Source organism: Rana temporaria, chromosome 10, assembly GCF_905171775.1.
Source record: "Rana temporaria chromosome 10, aRanTem1.1, whole genome shotgun sequence".
In the NCBI taxonomy this organism is placed as follows: domain Eukaryota; kingdom Metazoa; phylum Chordata; class Amphibia; order Anura; family Ranidae; genus Rana; species Rana temporaria.
Genome location: NC_053498.1, coordinates 119,715,321 through 119,733,110, shown reverse-complemented (window position 1 = coordinate 119,733,110; position 17,790 = coordinate 119,715,321). Strand labels below are relative to the sequence as shown.

The window sequence follows — 17,790 nt, the reverse complement described above, 5'->3', positions numbered from 1 at the left end:
ACTTCCAATATCAATGCTTCAGCCAAAACAGCCTAAGTCATAGCATCCTGCTGGATTCTGCTGTAGTCCATTAAATGCACTTTTAATGAAAAAATCCAGTAGGTAGCCACAACTAAGGCTGTTTGGTCTGAAACATGCCAGCCTTTTATTACAGGACTGCGGTTTTAGCCTTATGTAATCAATAAAATTACCTATTTATACTGTAACTTTACGTTATAGGGACTATTTATTATTAATATTCCACAGTGTGCTAAAAGCACATTAAAACTCTAGTTGCCATTATTATTTATGAAGCTGTTGACATCAATGTGTTGTGTTAGAGGGCAGTACATTATGTTTATTGACAAATACTGCATTCTGAATCTTTTGTGAGTTTTTGGTAAAAACATGCATTTCATTATAGTCAATGGCAACACATGCAAAATGCACAAAAAAAACAATATGCATTTTAATTTGTACATGCTTCAAAGTCACATGGCAGATTTTGCAGGAAGAAAATGCATGTAAAATGCACTCAAGTAACACGTAGCCCACATTTTGCTTTGCATTACATTTTAGCTTTATGCATTAAAATTGCAACAAAAGCACATTATGCTGTTTGATTAAAATGCGTTTTCACTTTGTAATAATTGCAATGTCGTGAATAGGGTCTAAAGCTTCTGTTCTTTATAAGCTGTACAGAACACAATTGAATCAAAATCAATCAGATCACTCTCAGACTTTCTTTGGAAAATCTCAAACTGGGTTATAACATACCCTTCATTACTGAGCATACTTCTCAAGTCGCTTTCATTATACTTTACAGCATGGAACCTCTCCCCCCCAACCACATAGAATGTGCAATTTAAAACTCCATAAAACATCAAGTTCCCACCAGGTTTCAGAAGCTTTGAGAATCTTTTGAGGTTCCTCACAAAACCATCAAGGTCTTTGCTGATGGCTTCCAGAATACTCCTGAGCACCAGGCAGTCGGCTTGTGGAAGCCCAATTGGGTCTGTGAGATTTTCCTTGTTGAGATCGAATTTTACAACATGTGTAATTACCTTCCTGAGTCCAATTTCCTTCTCCTCACATTGGTCACTGGAAGGAAGAAGCACATCCCATGTAACATACAACATTGAACTGATATTCTGTGAGGCATTAACTATATTAGGTCTGAGCTGGTAAATACTGCTAACATTTTCGAGCTGTAGATTACTATTTGTTGTATGAATACCGGGGAAAGGAAGAATGGAATGATTGCCATAGTAAGCATTCACATTTTAATTGTGTTAAACTAAAAGTCCTCTCCTCTTTCGCCCGTCGCGTATCTCTTCTCTTCTTCTTCTTCTCTCCCTTCCCCTTTCCTCTTTTCTCCTTTCTTCTCCTCTCCTATCTTTTTCTTCACTTCCCTCCAAGGGTGCAACCATAATTTGTGTAGTGTGTGCAGTGCACATGGGCTCCAAGGGGGATAGGGACCACTGTGCATTCACTGCACACATTAGAAGTGCGATCTTCACTGAGTTGCACCACTTACAGGCTGCACAAATTCAAGAGGCAGAATGGTATGCCAGTTACTGGAATGCTATCTGCATTTTTGTAGCTGCCACTAAAAGAAGCCTCTATCCAGCACTCATGTTGGTGCTAGCAAAGGGAGGCAGATGCAGTGCAGGCAGCTCTGTGATGTGAAGCATCCTATTGGTCAGTTCACAGGTCAATCATCAGAGCCGCTGCAGTCTCCCCCTGATAACCAGATGAGACTTCTGGGTGTCAGTGGGAGAGGAGATTTGGCTCCACCCAGGGCGGGTGCCAGCAAAAGGCAGGTCAGGCAGCTGCTTAGGGCGCAAGGGTAGAGGGGAGGGGGTGGCAAAATCCGGATCCCCAGCTGCTCGCTGGGGATTCAGATTTTTAAAATACCTTTTTCCTCCAGCAGGCAAACTAAAACTTCCACCTTGTGCCCCATAAAAGAGAGGGCGCAGCATGGAAGCTTTAGTTTGCCTGCTGTTTAGTAAGCAGTCTGTCGTCAGAGAGCAGAAAGCAGGCGGGGCGATGAGTGTGTGCAGCTGTCAGAGTGGATTCAATGAGGCAGTGGAAGGCGGAGCGGTGGGCAGATTCCCATGTGTAAGCTATTAATTACTAATATTCCACAGTGTTCTAAAAGCACATTAAAACTCTAGTTGCCATTATAATTTATGAAGCTTGTAACGGAATGACCCGGGACACCCAGAGACTTTGTAAGGATGAGGGGTACTCCTATACCGGCGTCACCAAGGAGTCTTATGTCTATGGTCACCTTATGTCCGATAGGGCCATAGGGTGACTGAGAAATTATGTTCTAAATTACAGGACAGGGGACATCACTGATAGTTCATATTGCAGGATTTTGAGATACTGCAAGATGTTGGTTAATTGTGACCCAACCAGTCAATAGTGACTAATTTCTATGATTAGCCCTGACTAGTGACATGCTAATTGAGTCAGGCTCCTGGAAGACCTTTCATTGTGTGATAACACTGCTTTAAGCCTATTGATGCTCAGAGGTGTGAATATCTTTCAGTCAAGCTGTATGCGAAGACAGAACGTCTGTCTAGGGATGTGGATTAAGAAGAGATCATTGTGTGTGATGGTGTTTTGTTTGTTATGCTGTTAATGAAGGAATGTGCAGTGATTAGATCATGATAATTATAGGCCGGCGCCGACATGTCTAGAATGTTTAGTAATTGGCTCAAAGAATGTGATTGAAGCCCCCCACGGTGTGATGTGTGGGTGGGGAGTTGATTGTTCCTTTCATGCCTTGTACTGTATATAAGACTGAAAGCTACCAATAAAAGTTGTCTTCATTTTTGGAACAAGTACAGAGCTGCGTGTCTCGTCTTGATTCTGGGAAAATGGGATGGATTGGGTCCTGTTGGTTGGAGTGTTGATAAGCTGTCTTGGATGGGATGGAAGGTCCTAAACGGTGGTGACCGTTACAAAGCTGTTCACAATTTTTACAAATACCCTTGGCTATGTTATGAATCTGGATGGAGTGTAATTTTTTTCTCTTTATGTTGTAATCTTTTTGAAAGTTATAAACATATATTGAGTAATTTTAGTCAGCTACTAACCACCAATACTTCTGGCCAAAATGTGTATTGTGTTAACAGTTTCTTGTTGACAATCAGTCACTGAGTCACTCAGTGGCGTCACTAGGGTTAGTGTCACCCAGTGCCGAAAAAATTGGTGTTACCCCCCTCTACCAACTATAGCCCCCCCTCGGTACAGACCCCCGTCCACTAACTACAGACCCCCCTGCCTCAGTATAGAGCCACCTCACTAAGCACAGATCCCCCTCCTCACTATAGACCCCCCCCACTAAGTACAGACCCCCTCCATCAATATAGACCCCCTTCATCAATATAAACCCCCCACTAAGTACAGACCCCCTACATCAATATAGACCCCCCCACTAAATACAGACCCCCCTCCCTCAGTAAAGACCCCCCTCCATCAATATAGACTTCCCTCCTCAGTACTCGACCCCTCTCCCTCAGTATAGACCCCCCTCAGTACAGACCCACCTCCATTAGTATAGACCTCCCCCTCAGTACAGACCCTCTTTCCTCAGCATAGACCCCCCCACTAAGTACTGACCCCCTCCCTCAGTACAGACACCCCCTCCATCAGTATAGACCTCCCCCAGACACCCTTTCAGTGCAGACCCTTCATCGATAAATAACCCCCCTCTTAGTGCAGACACCCCCATCAGTATAGACACCCCCCTCAATATAGAATCACCCTCTTAGTGCAGACACCCCCAGTATAGAATCCCCCCATGAGTATAGACACGCCCCCCTCAGTGCAGACCCCCCATCAGTATTGACACCCCCCCCCAGTGCAGACCCCCTTATTATTATAGACACCCCCTCTGTGCAGACCCCCCATCAGTATAGACACCCCGCTCAGTGTAGACCTTCTAATCAGTATAGACACTCCCCACTCCTCAGTGTAGACCCCCCATTAGTATAGACACGCCTCTCCCCTCCCATAGATAGCACCCCCTGCTAATGTCCATCTACCTATACGGTAGTAATGTATACAGACCCTAGAACAGCGCGGACTGATTACACACAGTGTTGTGTGTCCCTCAGGCTCCTCCTTCTCCTGTGTGGATGTAAACAGAGAGAAGGAGGTGGCAGCTTCAGTCCACTCCCCTGAGTGACACAGCACGAGACCCGAGAGGTGCAAATCAGGGCAGCGGGTGGTGTTAGCAGTGCCGCTACCCATGGGTGTCACCCCTTTGGCGGGTGTCACCAAGGTGCGGCCCGCACCCCCTGCCCCCCCAGCGATGCCACTAGAGTCATTGACTATTTTATGCAGTTCTTTAGGCTGGGTTCACACTACCGCATGGAGTGGCTCACAGCAGGGGTCCCGTGTGTCCCTGTTCACTGTTTCAGGTCCACTTTCAGTCTGAATTTTAGGTTGAATTCGGACCTGAAATGGTCCAGAAGATGCACAGGACTCCTGTGTAATCTGCTCCAGAGCAGCTCCGGAGATGTGTGACCCGGCTCCATAGAGAGCCGGTCAAAATCATCTGACATGCAAATTTGATACGGGGAATCCAACATCCAATTCGCAATAGTATGAACCCAGCTTTTGGTAGACTTAATTTTTGTGTTGAGTGTTGTATGTATCTATTTGGCATGGCGCTCTGTGCTCACCACTTCTAGCATTATTATAATTGTATGTTAGTGTATTAAGGCATTAGGAGTATGTTTTATTATTTTCTTATTTCCCTGTAATATTACCATCTGAATTACAAATCTTCCCACAAGTAGAAATGTCTAATTACATTTTTCTTTTATAAATAATGTCTACTGGATCATCACTCCTGGCATTCAGCTTGACGCTGACACAAAACTGGCAGATACTTCACCTCTTTCCTGCCACTTCTGTAGCAATTGTAGAGGCGTGTGACCAATCAAATGCTCCGGTTCGGCTGTTGATCCATTTTTTCACTTCTACAATACAGTGCTCAGTAGGCTTTAGGAGGATGATATCTCTGAAATATTCCTGCGCTTCATAGAGATGGTGAATGATGGGACCAACACTGATGTCAATCAACATGTCTCCTTTAAAGTTACCTGCAGCAAAAGATTTAAAATAACCTTCAAGGAGAGCTGTAGTATGATCTTAATCCACATGCATCCAAATTCCGAACAGTTAAAGCACAATTGTGATCCAGAAAACCAAATAATATTCCCAGCTCAACTTACCAACCTGTCTGCAACCAACCAAATTATCCTGTCCAACAGTTTGTGTTAAAAACAGGGGTTTAATTTACACACATTTGCAAATACATGCGTAAGCTACAGAGCCACTTTACAGCACCCCAGTATTATCTGCAGTCCTAACTCTATACATTTTTGAGAGCCTCCATAGTAGAAGCACATGCATAATAATGGATAGGTAGAGGGAAGGTGAGCCTGTAGGGTGCACACCTCTCCTTGAAGGGACAGGGGTGCACTGGACACCCAGCATATAGCACAATCAAAGCAAAGGTGTCCAGTATGTCCACTCACCAGTATTCCAACAGCTCAAATAAATGGCCACTGACCCCACCTATAACTGGGAATAGGTTGCACACATTTGCAAATATATGTGCAAGCTGCAGAGCCATTGGCTGGTTGGTACTGTAGGTTGAGCTGGGAATTTTCTTTGGTTTTGTTTGACATGCAGCGCCCTTCCATGTGCTCCTTTCTGCGAAGGCCATTTGTTTGTGTTTCATCTGAGTATGCTAAATTGCCAGCAAGAATGACACTATCCTGCCTACAGTAATTGTACAATAAATATTGTTCACACAAATCCTATATTATCAAATATTCATCTGTTTCGGACTGAAGCTGCCACCTAAAAATTATGCAGCACTATCAATATAAACCATGCAAGGAATTGGCATACAGTATAATTAAAGTCAGTTAATTAAAAACTGATATTTTAGTTATTTTTTACGTGTTGAGTTAAAGGGGTTGTAAACCCTCTTGTTTTTTCACTTTAACCACTTAAGCCCCGGACCATTTTGCAGCTTAATGCCCAGGCCAGGTTTTGCGATTCGGCACTGCGTCGCTTTAACAGACAATTGCGCAGACGTGCGACATGGCTCCCAAACAAAATTGGCGTCCTTTTTTCCCCACAAATAGAGCTTTCTTTTGGTGGTATTTGATCACCTCTGCGGTTTTTATTTTTTGCGCTATAAACAAAAATAGAGCGACAATTTTGAGAAAAATTTAATATTTTTTACTTTTTGCTATAATAAATATCCCCCAAAAACATATATATAAAAAAAAAATTTTCCTCAGTTTAGGCCGATGCGTATTCTTCTACCTATTTTTGGTAAAAAAAAATCGCAATAAGCGTTTATCGATTGGTTTGCGCCAAATTTATAGCGTTTACAAAATAGGGGATAGTTTTATTGCATTTTTATAAAAAATGTTTTTTTACTACTATTGGCGGCGATCAGCAATTTTTTTCGTGACTGCGACATTATGGCGGACACTTCGGACAATTTTGACACATTTTTGGGACCATTGTCATTTTCACAGTAAAAAATGCATTTAAATTGCATTGTTTATTGTGAAAATGACAGTTGCAGTTTGGGAGTTAACCACAGGGGGCGCTGTAGGAGTTAGGGTACACCTAGTGTGTGTTTACAACTGTAGGGGGGTGTGGCTGTAGGACTGACGTCATCGATCGAGTCTCCCTTATAAAAAGGATCACTCGATCGATACGCCGCCACAGTGAAGCACGGGGAAGCCGTGTTTACATACGGCTCTCCCCGTTCTTCAGCTCCGGGGAGCGATCGCGCCTATAAACGAAAAGCCGCGCCGTCGTTTGGGTATATGATCTCTTGGTGTTCAGCCTCCTTATGTTAGGCCTGGTTAACACCTATGCATTTTTTGGTGCGTTTTCAGTTTTGCAGAAACACCAGTTTTGCAGAAATTCGACGTGGGAACGACGGCCATACTTTAACATGGCTAGTCTAAATATAAGCCATTGAAATAGCATCCGTAACTTTACGCCGGGAAAAGCCGACTAGCGACGACGTAAGAGAATGCGACGACCTCACGTACCTTCGTGGATCGCCGTAAACAGCTAATTAGCATACCCGATGCGGAAAACAACGCGAACTCCACCCAGCGGGCGCCGAAGTATTGCATCCTAAGATCCGAAGGCGTACGAAGCCGTACGCCTGTCGGATCTTACCCAAATGCAGTCGTATCTTGGTTTGAGGATTCAAACTAAAGATACGAAGCGGGAAATTTGAAAATACGCCGGCGTATTTCATCTCTGAATCTGGCCCGCTATATGCATTTTAATTAGTACAAAGCAGGGAAAATAAGCAAATTGATTCGTAGTAAAAAGAAGCACAAATTACACTTTGTTAGGCACACAGGGGTTGTGAAGGTTAATTTTTTATTTTCTAAATAGGTTCCTTTAAGCTAGTGCATTGTTGGTTCACCTACCTTTTCCTTCCATTTCCCTTCTAAATGGTTTTTTTTTCTTTGTTTTCTTTGTCTGACTTTCTCACTTCCTGTTCCTCCTCAGTAAGGTGTTCAGTAAGCTGTTCTAAATGACTTTCCACCGCTCGGATGATGATGGAAAGCTTACTGAGGAGAAACAGGAAGTGAGAAAGTCAAATAAAGAAAAAAAAACATTTAGAAAGGAAATCGAAGGAAGGGGTAAGTGAACCAACAATGCACTAGCTTAAAGGAACCAATTTAGAAAATAAAAGACAAACCTTTACAACCCCTTTAACCCCCATGCTTTCCCTAAAATTGTAGCCCTTCCCAGCCAATGTCATCTGACTTTAAAGCACCCCTGCACACCTCGACTTCAGTGCAGCTTGCAAACGACTTCTTTAACCACTTGCTTACTGGGCACTTAAACCACCTTCGTTCCCGGAGCAATTTTCAGCTTTCAGCACTCTCACACTTTGAATGTTAATTACTCAGTCATACAACATTGTATCCAAATGAATTTTTTGTTGACTACCTATTACACTTTTGAAGGCCCTGGAGCCACTGGACAATGGAAATGCCCACAAAGTGACCCCATTTTGGAAAGCTAACACCCCAACGTATAATCTATGAGGCATAATGAGTCTTTTGAACGATTCATTTTTTTCCAAACGTTTTTGGAAAATGTGGGAAAAAAATGAAAACGCATTTTTTTTACGCAAAGTTGTCCATTTATAAGATATTGCCAACACATAGCCTGTACATAGCAAAAATTACACCCCAAAATACATTCTGCTACTCCCCCTGAGTATGGCGATACCACATGTGTGGGACTTTTTCACAGCCTGGCCACATACAGAGCCCCAATATGCAGGGAGCACCATCAGGTGTTCTAGGAGCATAAATTACACATCTAACTTGTTGACTACCTATTACACTTTTGAAGGCCCTAGAGCACCTGGACAATGGAAATGCCCACAAAGTGACCCCATTTTGGAAAGCTAACACCCCAACATATAATCTATGAGGCATAATGAGTCTTTTGAACGATTCATTTTTTTCCAAACGTTTCTGGAAAATGTGGAAAAAAAATGAAAACGCAATTTTTTTATGCAAAGTTGTCCATTTATAAGATATTGCCAACACATAGCCTGTACATAGCAAAAATTACACCCCAAAATACATTCTGCTGCTCCTCCTGAGTATGGCGATACCACATGTGTGGGACTTTTTCACAGCCTGACCACATACAGAGGCCCAACATGCAAGGAAGACCAACCGGTGTTCTAGGGACACATAGCATACACATGACAAGAATTACACACCAAAATACATTATGCTAAGCAAAGGGTAAACAAAAAATGTACCTGTGGTTTTAGTAGCGCAGTTGTCCACGGGACGATAGCACTGGTCCAGGCAGCAGGCAGGGACTTGGTCAGCAAAAGAAAATGCAATTGTCCAGGCAACAGGCATGATGGCATAGGTCCTACAGGCAGCAGGCAGAAGTAGGGCCTCGTTCAGGACAGAATGGGGACAGGGGTAGAGGCTTCTCCCACCCAAATCTCTTTGAAGCCTCCGGGCAACCAGACCCTAATCTAGAATGAGAAAACAAAAACAATAGTTTTCTTCATCCAGAAAAACAATTCTGGAGCCCCTCACATGTGAGACCCCTGTGCTTTGAATCCCACTAGTCCACTGGCAGGGTAAAAGATCAGTCCAAGAGGCAGGCAAAAAGAATGGTCAAACGGTCCAGGGTCAGTTCCAGATCAGGCAGAGGTATAAACAGAATCGGTAGGCATAAGCGTGGTCAAATAACAGTCCAGGGTCAGTTCCATATCAGGCAGAGGTATAAACAAAATCGGTAGGCAGAATCGTGGTCAAATAACAAGCCAGGGTCAAATACAGAGCAAGCAGAGGCATAAGGGGTGTAAAGGTAAATGGCAGGAAGTGACTAATAATTTAGTAAGGAATGATAACGGCGGAAACAGCCGTCTATGCAGAGGCCTGGTTGGGAAGGGCATTGGGCACAATAAAAACGGGTGTCTCTTCTCACTCCATCTTTGGAGCACACCCGGCATTTTTTTTGGGAATTTCGGCCTGTTGGTCCGGGAGGGATTTTATCTGGGAAGTGGCGCTCGTAGAGTCGGCTTACCACATCGGATCGAATGGTTGCTGGTGGGTTGCTGGTGTATAAAAGGGCAGTGGTGATTTCCTCCTGGAAGTAAAGGTAGGATTTGGGTCTTGGAGTGGATTTTCGATATAATACGTACGTGTTGTATATGGCCAAATTGAATAAGTAAATTGAAACTTTTTTATACCACTGGTATGATCGTCTTGTGGAAAGGTAGGGCTCGATCATTTGATCATTGAAATCGACACCCCCCATGAACTTATTGTATTCGTGGATACATTTAGGTTTCTGGATTTGCCCATTCCTCCTTCTGATGGTAACGCATGTATTGTTGTGGATGGTAGAAAGCACGTACACATCCCTTTTGTCCCTCCATTTCACGGCCAGAACTTCCTCATTGCGTGCACTCGCCGTCTCCCCTTTTCTTAGCTTCTTGGTGACGAGGCTTTGAGGAAAGCCCTTCCGGTTCGACCGTACGGTGCCGCATGCGGGTGTCTTCTTTCTATACAGGTTTCGGAAAAGGGGCAAACTTGTGTAGAAATTGTCCACATACAAGTGGTAGCCTTTCTCCATGAGCGGGTTTAGGAGTTGCCAAACAATTTTCCCGCTGGTTCCTATGTAGTCTGGGCAATTAGGGGGGTGTAGCTGGCTGTCCTTTCCTTCATATATGTTGAAGGCATAGGTATATCCGGTGGCACGGTCACATAATTTGTAGAGCTTCACTCCATAGCGGGCCCTTTTGGAGGGCATAAATTGCTTTATGCCGAGCCTGCCAGAAAATTTGACAAGTGACTCGTCAACACAGATGTTTTGGTCCGGGGTAAACAACTGGGGGAAAATTTGGGAAAAATAATCTAGTAGTGGCCGAATCTTATAAAGTTTGTCAAAATTTGGGTCATCTCGGGGAGGGCACTGGGTATTGTCACTATAGTGTAGGAATCGCATGATCATTTGATATCTGGACCTGGGCATTTTTGAGGAAAAGACGGGCATGTGGTATATGGGGCGTTTTGACCAATATGAACGTACTTCGTTTTTGTGGTTTAGTCCCATACAGAATACGAGGCCCAAAAAAATTTTTAACTCTTCCACTGTAAGGGGTCTCCATTGGAAGGGACGGGCATAATAGGATGTGGGGTGACTGGAAATAAATTGTTGGGCATAGAGATTGGACTGGGAAACAATTGAGGAAAGCAAGTCCTCAGTAAAAATTAAACTGAAAAAATCTATTGGGGCAAAATTTTCTGTGTCCACTTGGACTCCTGGCTGGGCAGTGAAAGGGGGAATGTTGGCTTCTCCTGAATTAGGAGGAAGCCACAAGGGGTACTGAAGGGAATAGGGAAGGCTGGCATGGGACCTACTGGTACGTGACCTTGCTTGACGAGGTGTTGCGGTTCTGGTGGATGGCACAGCGGTGCTGGTGAATGGCACAGCAGTGCTGGTGGATGGCACAGCAGTGCTGGTGGATGGCACAGCAGTGCTGGTGGATGGCACTGCCTCCTTAGCAATACGCCTTCGTCTGGCGGGCGGACCCTCTTCCTCCTCTTCTTCCTCTTCTTCCTCTTTCTCCTCTTCTTCCTCTTCTTCCTCCTCTTCCTCATCTTCCCCCTCTTCCTCCTCTTCCTCATCTTCCCCCTCTTCCTCCTCTTCCTCCTCTTCCTCTTCACTGCTAACTATCGGCTCATAGTCAACATCAGATCCGGCGTCTGACCTTGCGGAGGAATCCGAATCGCAGAGCTCCCCGTTGCTCTCGTCGGCCGCAATAATTTCGTATGCCTCCGTAAGTGAAAAAGATCTTTTAGCCATGACAAAAGATGGCACGTGGCACTGATGACACTGACAGGTGGCACTGACGGCAAATGGGACTGGCAGATGGCACGGGCAGATGGCACTGATGGCAGGTAGCACTGATGGCAGGTGGCACTGATGGCAGGTGGCACTGATGGCACTGATGGCTGACGGCACTGATGGCACGGGCAGATGGCACGGGCAGATGGCACTGGCGGCAGGTGGCACTGGCGGCAGGTGGCACTGGTGGCAGGTGGCACTGATGGCAGGTGGCACTGATGGCTGACGGCACTGATGGCACGGGCAGATGGCACGGGCAGGTGGCACGGGCAGGTGGCACTGGCGGCAGGTGGCACTGATGGCTGACGGCACTGATGGCACGGGCAGATGGCACGGGCAGGTGGCACGGGCAGGTGGCACTGATGGCTGACGGCACTGATGGCACGGGCAGATGGCACGGGCAGGTGGCACGGGCAGGTGGCACTGGCAGATTGCACTTTTGGCAGATTGCACTTTTGGCAGATTGCACTTTTGGCAGGTGGCACTTTTGGCAGGTGGCACTGATGGCAGGGGCAGGTGGCACTGATGGCAGGGGCAGGTGGCACTGATGGCAGGGGCAGGTGGCACTGATGGCAGGGGCAGGTGGCTCTGATAAATGCACTGGCTGGTGGCACTGGCTGATGGCACTGGAAGGTGGCACTGGAAGGTGGCACTGGCAGGGACTGTGGGTAGTGTTTATGTCACTCACTGTTTTTTTTTTTTAGACTGTAACGATGGATTGCACTGTAAAAGGCTTTCTCTCCTCACACGCGGTCTGTGTGTAAGGAGAGAAAGCCGGCGATGAGAGATGATCTCATTTGTTTACATTCGAGATCATCTCTCATTGGACGGCTAGATCGAATGCTGAATGGCCGCTGTGATTGGCCATTCAGCACGATCTGTGATTGGCTGTGTCCGAGGGACACGGCCAACACAGTTTTCTGCAGAAGCGCGATCGCGGGGACGCGCTTCCAGCAGAGAAACGACAGGCCGTTTAAATACGGCCACTTGGCACTTCAGGTCCGCGCTGCAGACGTATTTTTACTATAGCGCGGATCTGAAGTGGTTAACCACTTGAGACCCGCGCTATTGACAAAAGACGTCAACAGCGCGGCTCTCAGGTGCCAACTGGACGTCTTTGGACGTCATTTTAAGTGCATTACCCGCGCGCCTCTGGGGGGCGCGCAGCGGGTAAACACTGCCCCGGCGCATCGCTGGGAAGCCGATGCGTGTACCTGGCGGCCGCGATGTCGGCCGGGTACACGCGATTGTCGGTAACACAGCAGGGACGTGGAGCTCTGTGTGTAAACACAGAGCTCCACGTGCTGTCAGAGAGAGAGGAGACCGATCTGTGTCCCTTGTACATAGGGACACAGCATCAGTCACCTCCCCCAGTCACCCCCCTCCCCCCACACAGTTAGAACACACCTAGGATACACATTTAACCCCTTCCTCACCCCCTAGTGTTAACCCCTTCACTGCCAGTGACATTTATACAGTAATTATTGCATTTTTATAGCACTGATCGCTGTATAAATGTGAATGGTCCCAAATTTGTGTCAAAAGTGTCCGATACGTCCGTCGCAATATCGCAGTCCCAATAAAAATCGCAGATCGCCGCCATTACTAGTAAAAAAAAATAAAAATAAAAAAAAAATAATAATTCCGTCTCCTATTTTGTAGGCGCTATAACTTTTGCGCAAACCAGTCGCTTATTGCGATTTTTTTTTTTTTTTACAAATATACGTCGAAAAATACGTATCGGCCTTAACTGAGAAAAAGAATACTTTTTAAAAAAAAAATTGGGATATTTATTATAGCAACAAGTAAAAAATATATTTTTTTTTTAAATTGTCGCTCTTTTTTTGATTAAAGCGCAAAAAATAAAAACCGCAGGTGATCAAATACCACCAAAATAAAGCTCTATTTGTGGGGAAAAAAGGACGTCAATTTTGTTTAGGAGCCACGTCGCACGACCGCGCAAATGTCAGTTAAAGCGACGCAGTGCCGGAAGCTGAAATTTCGCCTGGGCACGAAGGGGGTTTATGTGCCCAGTAAGCAAGTGGTTAATAGACGTCAATACAAGCCGCTCTGAAGTCGCCCCCAAGTAGTGTAGGAACCTTTTTGTAAGTTGATTAGAAAGGTTCAATTGCCCCCACTGATCGCCACTAATACTAGTATATAAAAAAATTCAATATATATTTCATCGTTTGTAAGCACTTTAGCTTTTGCACAAACCAATTAAATTTACACTTATTGGGATTTTTTTGTACCCGAGACATGTAGCAGAATACATTTTTGCCTAAATATATAAAGATTTAAAATTCCCTGTCTTTTTTCATTCATATGATAAAAACAAAAATACCCAGTGGTGTGCAAATAGCACCAAAAGAAAGCTTTATTTGTGTGAAAAAAACGACATACATTTCCATACCTCCCAACCTGCACGGATTCTGCGGGACTTTCCCGCATAGTCCTGCGAATTTTTCCCTAACAGCAAGAGGAGCCAGTGGAGATAGCACAGCAGGAGGAGGTAAGAAAATGCCTCCAATGTCCAGCTAAGGTCGGCGGCGGCACTCCCTGTCCCCCCCACTTGTCTACTCTAATGTCCGGTGCTTGAACAACTTTGATGTGAGGTGCAATTTTTTTCACTGTCCCGCGGTACCACCCCCCCCCCCCCCTGCTCAACAACTTTGATGTGAGATTGAATTTGTTTTCGCCGTCCTGTGGTAGCAGCCCCCCCTCTGCTCAACAACTTTGACGTCAGGTGAAAATGTCCCGCAGTTGACTTTTTCAAAAGTTGGGAGGGTATGCATTTCTTTTGGGTACACAGTGTTGCATGACTGCGCAATAACCAGTTAATGTAACACATTTCTATATAGCAAAATATGGACTGGTCATGACACCATTGGTGGGGATTATTGTTGAAGAAACTGATGCAAATGCTGTGGGTTATTAAGACTTATTAAATGATCCAATTAAATCTTTTTTAATTTCTATTATTTTTAGTATGTAATTGTCAGCTTGTCACTTTAAGCCCTGGTTCATGTTGAGCCCAGGTTCACATTTGGTACGATTTGAGATGCGATTTCACATGTCAAATCGCATCTCAAATCGGCGGCATTTGCCGGCAATGGCACTGTCCTAATTGGTGCGACGCCGCATCTGCCGCGCTGCACCGATTTCAAAAAGTAGTTCCTGTGCTACTTTTTGCGATTTCGGGCCGCAATTTACATTGAACACTGCACAGATGTCTCTTAAATCACGGCCAAAATCGCGGCAAAATCGCAGCCGCAAAATCGCGGTAAAATCGCGATTTTACCGCGATTTTGAATTCGCAGCAGTGTGAACCTAGCCTTACGCTACTTTGAAATTGTGCTACTTTACTTGAAGTAGCGCGATTTCAAAGTAATAAAGTCAGCGCAATTTCAGGTGCTACTTAAAGCGGGGGTTCACCATATTAATAAAAAACAATTTTTTTTTTTTCTCTAGCATAAAATTCGGCATAGTAGCGCGAGCTACAGTATGCCTGTCTTTATTTTTTTATCCCGGTACTCACTGTGCACTCGTAGCGACAAGATTACGACTCCCAGCAGGGAATGGGCGTTCCTATGGAGAGAGAAGGTGATTTACGGCCGGCTCTGGCACGTCACGCTTCTCCGGAAATAGCCGAAATAGGACTTGGCGCTTCACGGCGCCTGCGCATAGTCTGTGCGCAGGCACCGTATAGCGCTGTGAAGAGCCGAGACCTGTTCCGGCTGTCTTCGGGGAGCGTGACGTGCCAGAGCCGGCCGTCAATCACCTTCCCTCTCCATAGGAACGCCCATTCCCCGCGGGGAGTCGTAATCTTGTATCTACGAGTGCACAGTGAGTACGGGGATAAAAAAATAAAGACAGGCATACTGTAGCTCGCGCTACTATGCCGAATTTTATGCTAAAAAGTTGTCATGGAGGGTGAACCACCGCTTTAATAGACATTTGTGTGGCTTCATACACAGATGTCTATTGAAATCGCACTTGAAATCGGCAAAAGTGGTGCAGGAACTACTTTTGCAAATCGGTGCCGCGCTGCAAAATCGGTGTCGCACCGATTGGAACGGTGCTATTGCCGTCAATAGGCTGTGACTTGTCATGCGATTTGATCTCTCAAATCGCATGACAAATCGCTCCAATGTGAACCTAGGCTGAACCTTTGTTTAGCACTGACTGACAGGTGGAACCTTTATAGCCTTACTCTTGTTTTATTGGGGAATGTTTTAATCATCAGACACTTCCTCCTTCTTCTAGTTTTGGAGAAAGGGTCTCTCATTGTTTCAGCATTCACAGGCAAGCCAGCAGTACCTTGTGAGAAGGCGATTGTTTATGGAAGTTTTTTAAGTTTAAGGTTTGCACCCCTTGGCAAGTGGCGGAGCAAGGTATGCAGTAAGCCCCCATTCACATCTAGGCGTTTTTACGCCTGTAGTGCTACGCCGCTGCCGCCAGAGGGATGAAAACACATGTCCCTCTATGGAGATGGTTCACATCTCTACGCTGGACGCCGGACGCCTGCCGCCTGAAAAAACGTCCCGGACCTTTTTTTCAGGCGGCTTTCGGCGTTCGGCTAGGAGATGGCAACCATCTTCATAGAGGGGGTCAATCTGGGGCACATCTAGGCGGACAATACCGGTGTTTTGTCGCCGCAAATTGCAGTACAAAACGCCGCTATTTGTACCGCGATTTGCGGCGACAAAACGCAGCGAATTTGTCTGCCTAGGTGTGAATGGAGCCTAAAGGTGCATTTTCATTGTCAGTATATGCTGTTAGTTAAAAGATATGTTGTAGACAGGCCAAATCTTTGAACATATAGTCATATTTCCTTAGATGTTTAATGTAAATTTAGATATATGTGTGTAGATAACGAAGCACCATTTTGTAACTCCACATTTTTAATTCTGTTGTAACCCCCTTTTTGGTGATCTCTGTTAAACAAATGTATTGTATGTCATGTTACATCTTCGCCCTGGGCACCGGATGACCTTTTCCCGGCACTGCTTTCGGAATACACCAGAACACCAGGCAGTCAGCTTGCGGTAGCACAATTGGGTCTGTGAGATTTTTTCAGTGCCACCTGCCAGTGCCATCTGTCAGTTCCAAACCAGTGCCATCTGTCAGTTCCAAACCAGTGCTACCTGCCAGTGCTAATATTGCCATCTGTCAGTTCCAAACCAGTGCCATCTGCCAGTGCCATCTGTCAGTTCTAAACCAGTGCCACCTGCCAGTCCCAAACCAGTGCCATCTGCCAGTCCCAAACCAGTGCTACCTGCCAGTGCTAATATTGCCATCTGTCAGTTCCAAACCAGTGCCATCTGCCAGTGCCATCTGCCAGTCCCAAACTAGTGCCACCTGCCAGTCCCAAACCAGTGCCATCTGCCAGTCCCAAACCAGTGCCACCTGCCAGTGCCATCTGTACTGAGGACATCAAGTATGTGCTAGAGTGACAGGATAAAGCAGGAAGGAGTGGAGTGGGTGAGGGTTTTTTTTTAAACCGGCCTACAATATCGGCCACAAAAATCGGCATCATATATCGCCCATCAGCCACCCCAATTTCTAAATATCGACATCGGCCAGAGAAAAACCCATATCGGTCTACCTTTAACCTTAAACCCTTATAAGTAAAAAGCTATACCTACCTGTGGAAAATGCATTCTGAAATTTCTCCATAGGATACCTTAAACCCTCATAAGTAAAGGGCATTTCTGGTTTACTTGAAAAAAAAGTGTCTAAGAAATTCCGGGAGTGGAAGCTGTGTACATGGTAGAGTTTATGAGATTCGGGCTCCATTCTGTAATATTGTTATCTCCACTACAGCAATCTTCCAGTGTGTCTCCTCTTTTCTGATGCGTGGGATAAATTCAACTTTTATAAATATTAATATGACTTCATAAGTATGTCACCCAATATTAGAACATTGTGACTCAAGTCATCATGCTTTACAGAGATTCAGGTGACTGCCTTGTGATCAGCCAGCCAAATAAACAATTTAAGACAGGATCCACTGACTACGACACGGGACTCGTCCTTTCTTTTTGCTACAACAACTGATAAAAAAAATAAAAAAAATAAAAAATAAATAAACAATTTAAAGTACATGTGAAGCCAATTTATTTATTTATTTTTTATTTATGGGAAAAGATGAGGGTCGATCCATTCTTAGGCTGCATTCACACCTCCGCGACAAGTAACGTCGTGTACGCGGCGTATTTTGCCGCGAACAGTGTAACTTTTTTTTTTTTTACAAATCCTTCCCATTGCTTTGTATGGCCAAACGCCAATGCCGCCTAAAAAAAAGGGTCCGGGACTTTTTTTCAGGCGGCAGGC

The 17,790-nt window shown here is 45.1% G+C and overlaps 1 protein-coding gene across 1 annotated transcript; it reads right to left on the bottom strand.

The window, feature by feature from the left end:
• Positions 1 to 427: 427 nt before the first annotated feature.
• LOC120915528 (nicotinamide N-methyltransferase-like) lies at positions 428 to 17,303 on the bottom strand. The gene is made up of 3 exons (XM_040326101.1): positions 17,103 to 17,303; positions 4,895 to 5,102; positions 428 to 1,080 (listed from the first exon to the last, which is right to left on the bottom strand). Exons 1-3 carry the CDS (start codon positions 17,251 to 17,253, stop codon positions 651 to 653), a joined length of 789 nt encoding a protein of 262 aa, XP_040182035.1. The 5' UTR covers positions 17,254 to 17,303; the 3' UTR covers positions 428 to 650.
• Between the last annotated feature and the right edge of the window lie 487 nt (positions 17,304 to 17,790).

Bases quoted from the DNA above. Each gene is read 5' to 3' on its own strand.
- LOC120915528 (XM_040326101.1), bottom strand. From the start codon at position 17,253: ATGGAGCCCGAATCTCATAAACTCTACCATGTACACAGCTTCCACTCC. The intron at 5,103-17,102 runs GTAGGTATAGCT...CTTTTGCTGCAG, and splicing joins TCAGAATGCATTTTCCACAG to GTAACTTTAAAGGAGACATG. The intron at 1,081-4,894 runs GTGAAGTATCTG...TCTTCCTTCCAG, and splicing joins ACAGAAGTGGCAGGAAAGAG to TGACCAATGTGAGGAGAAGG.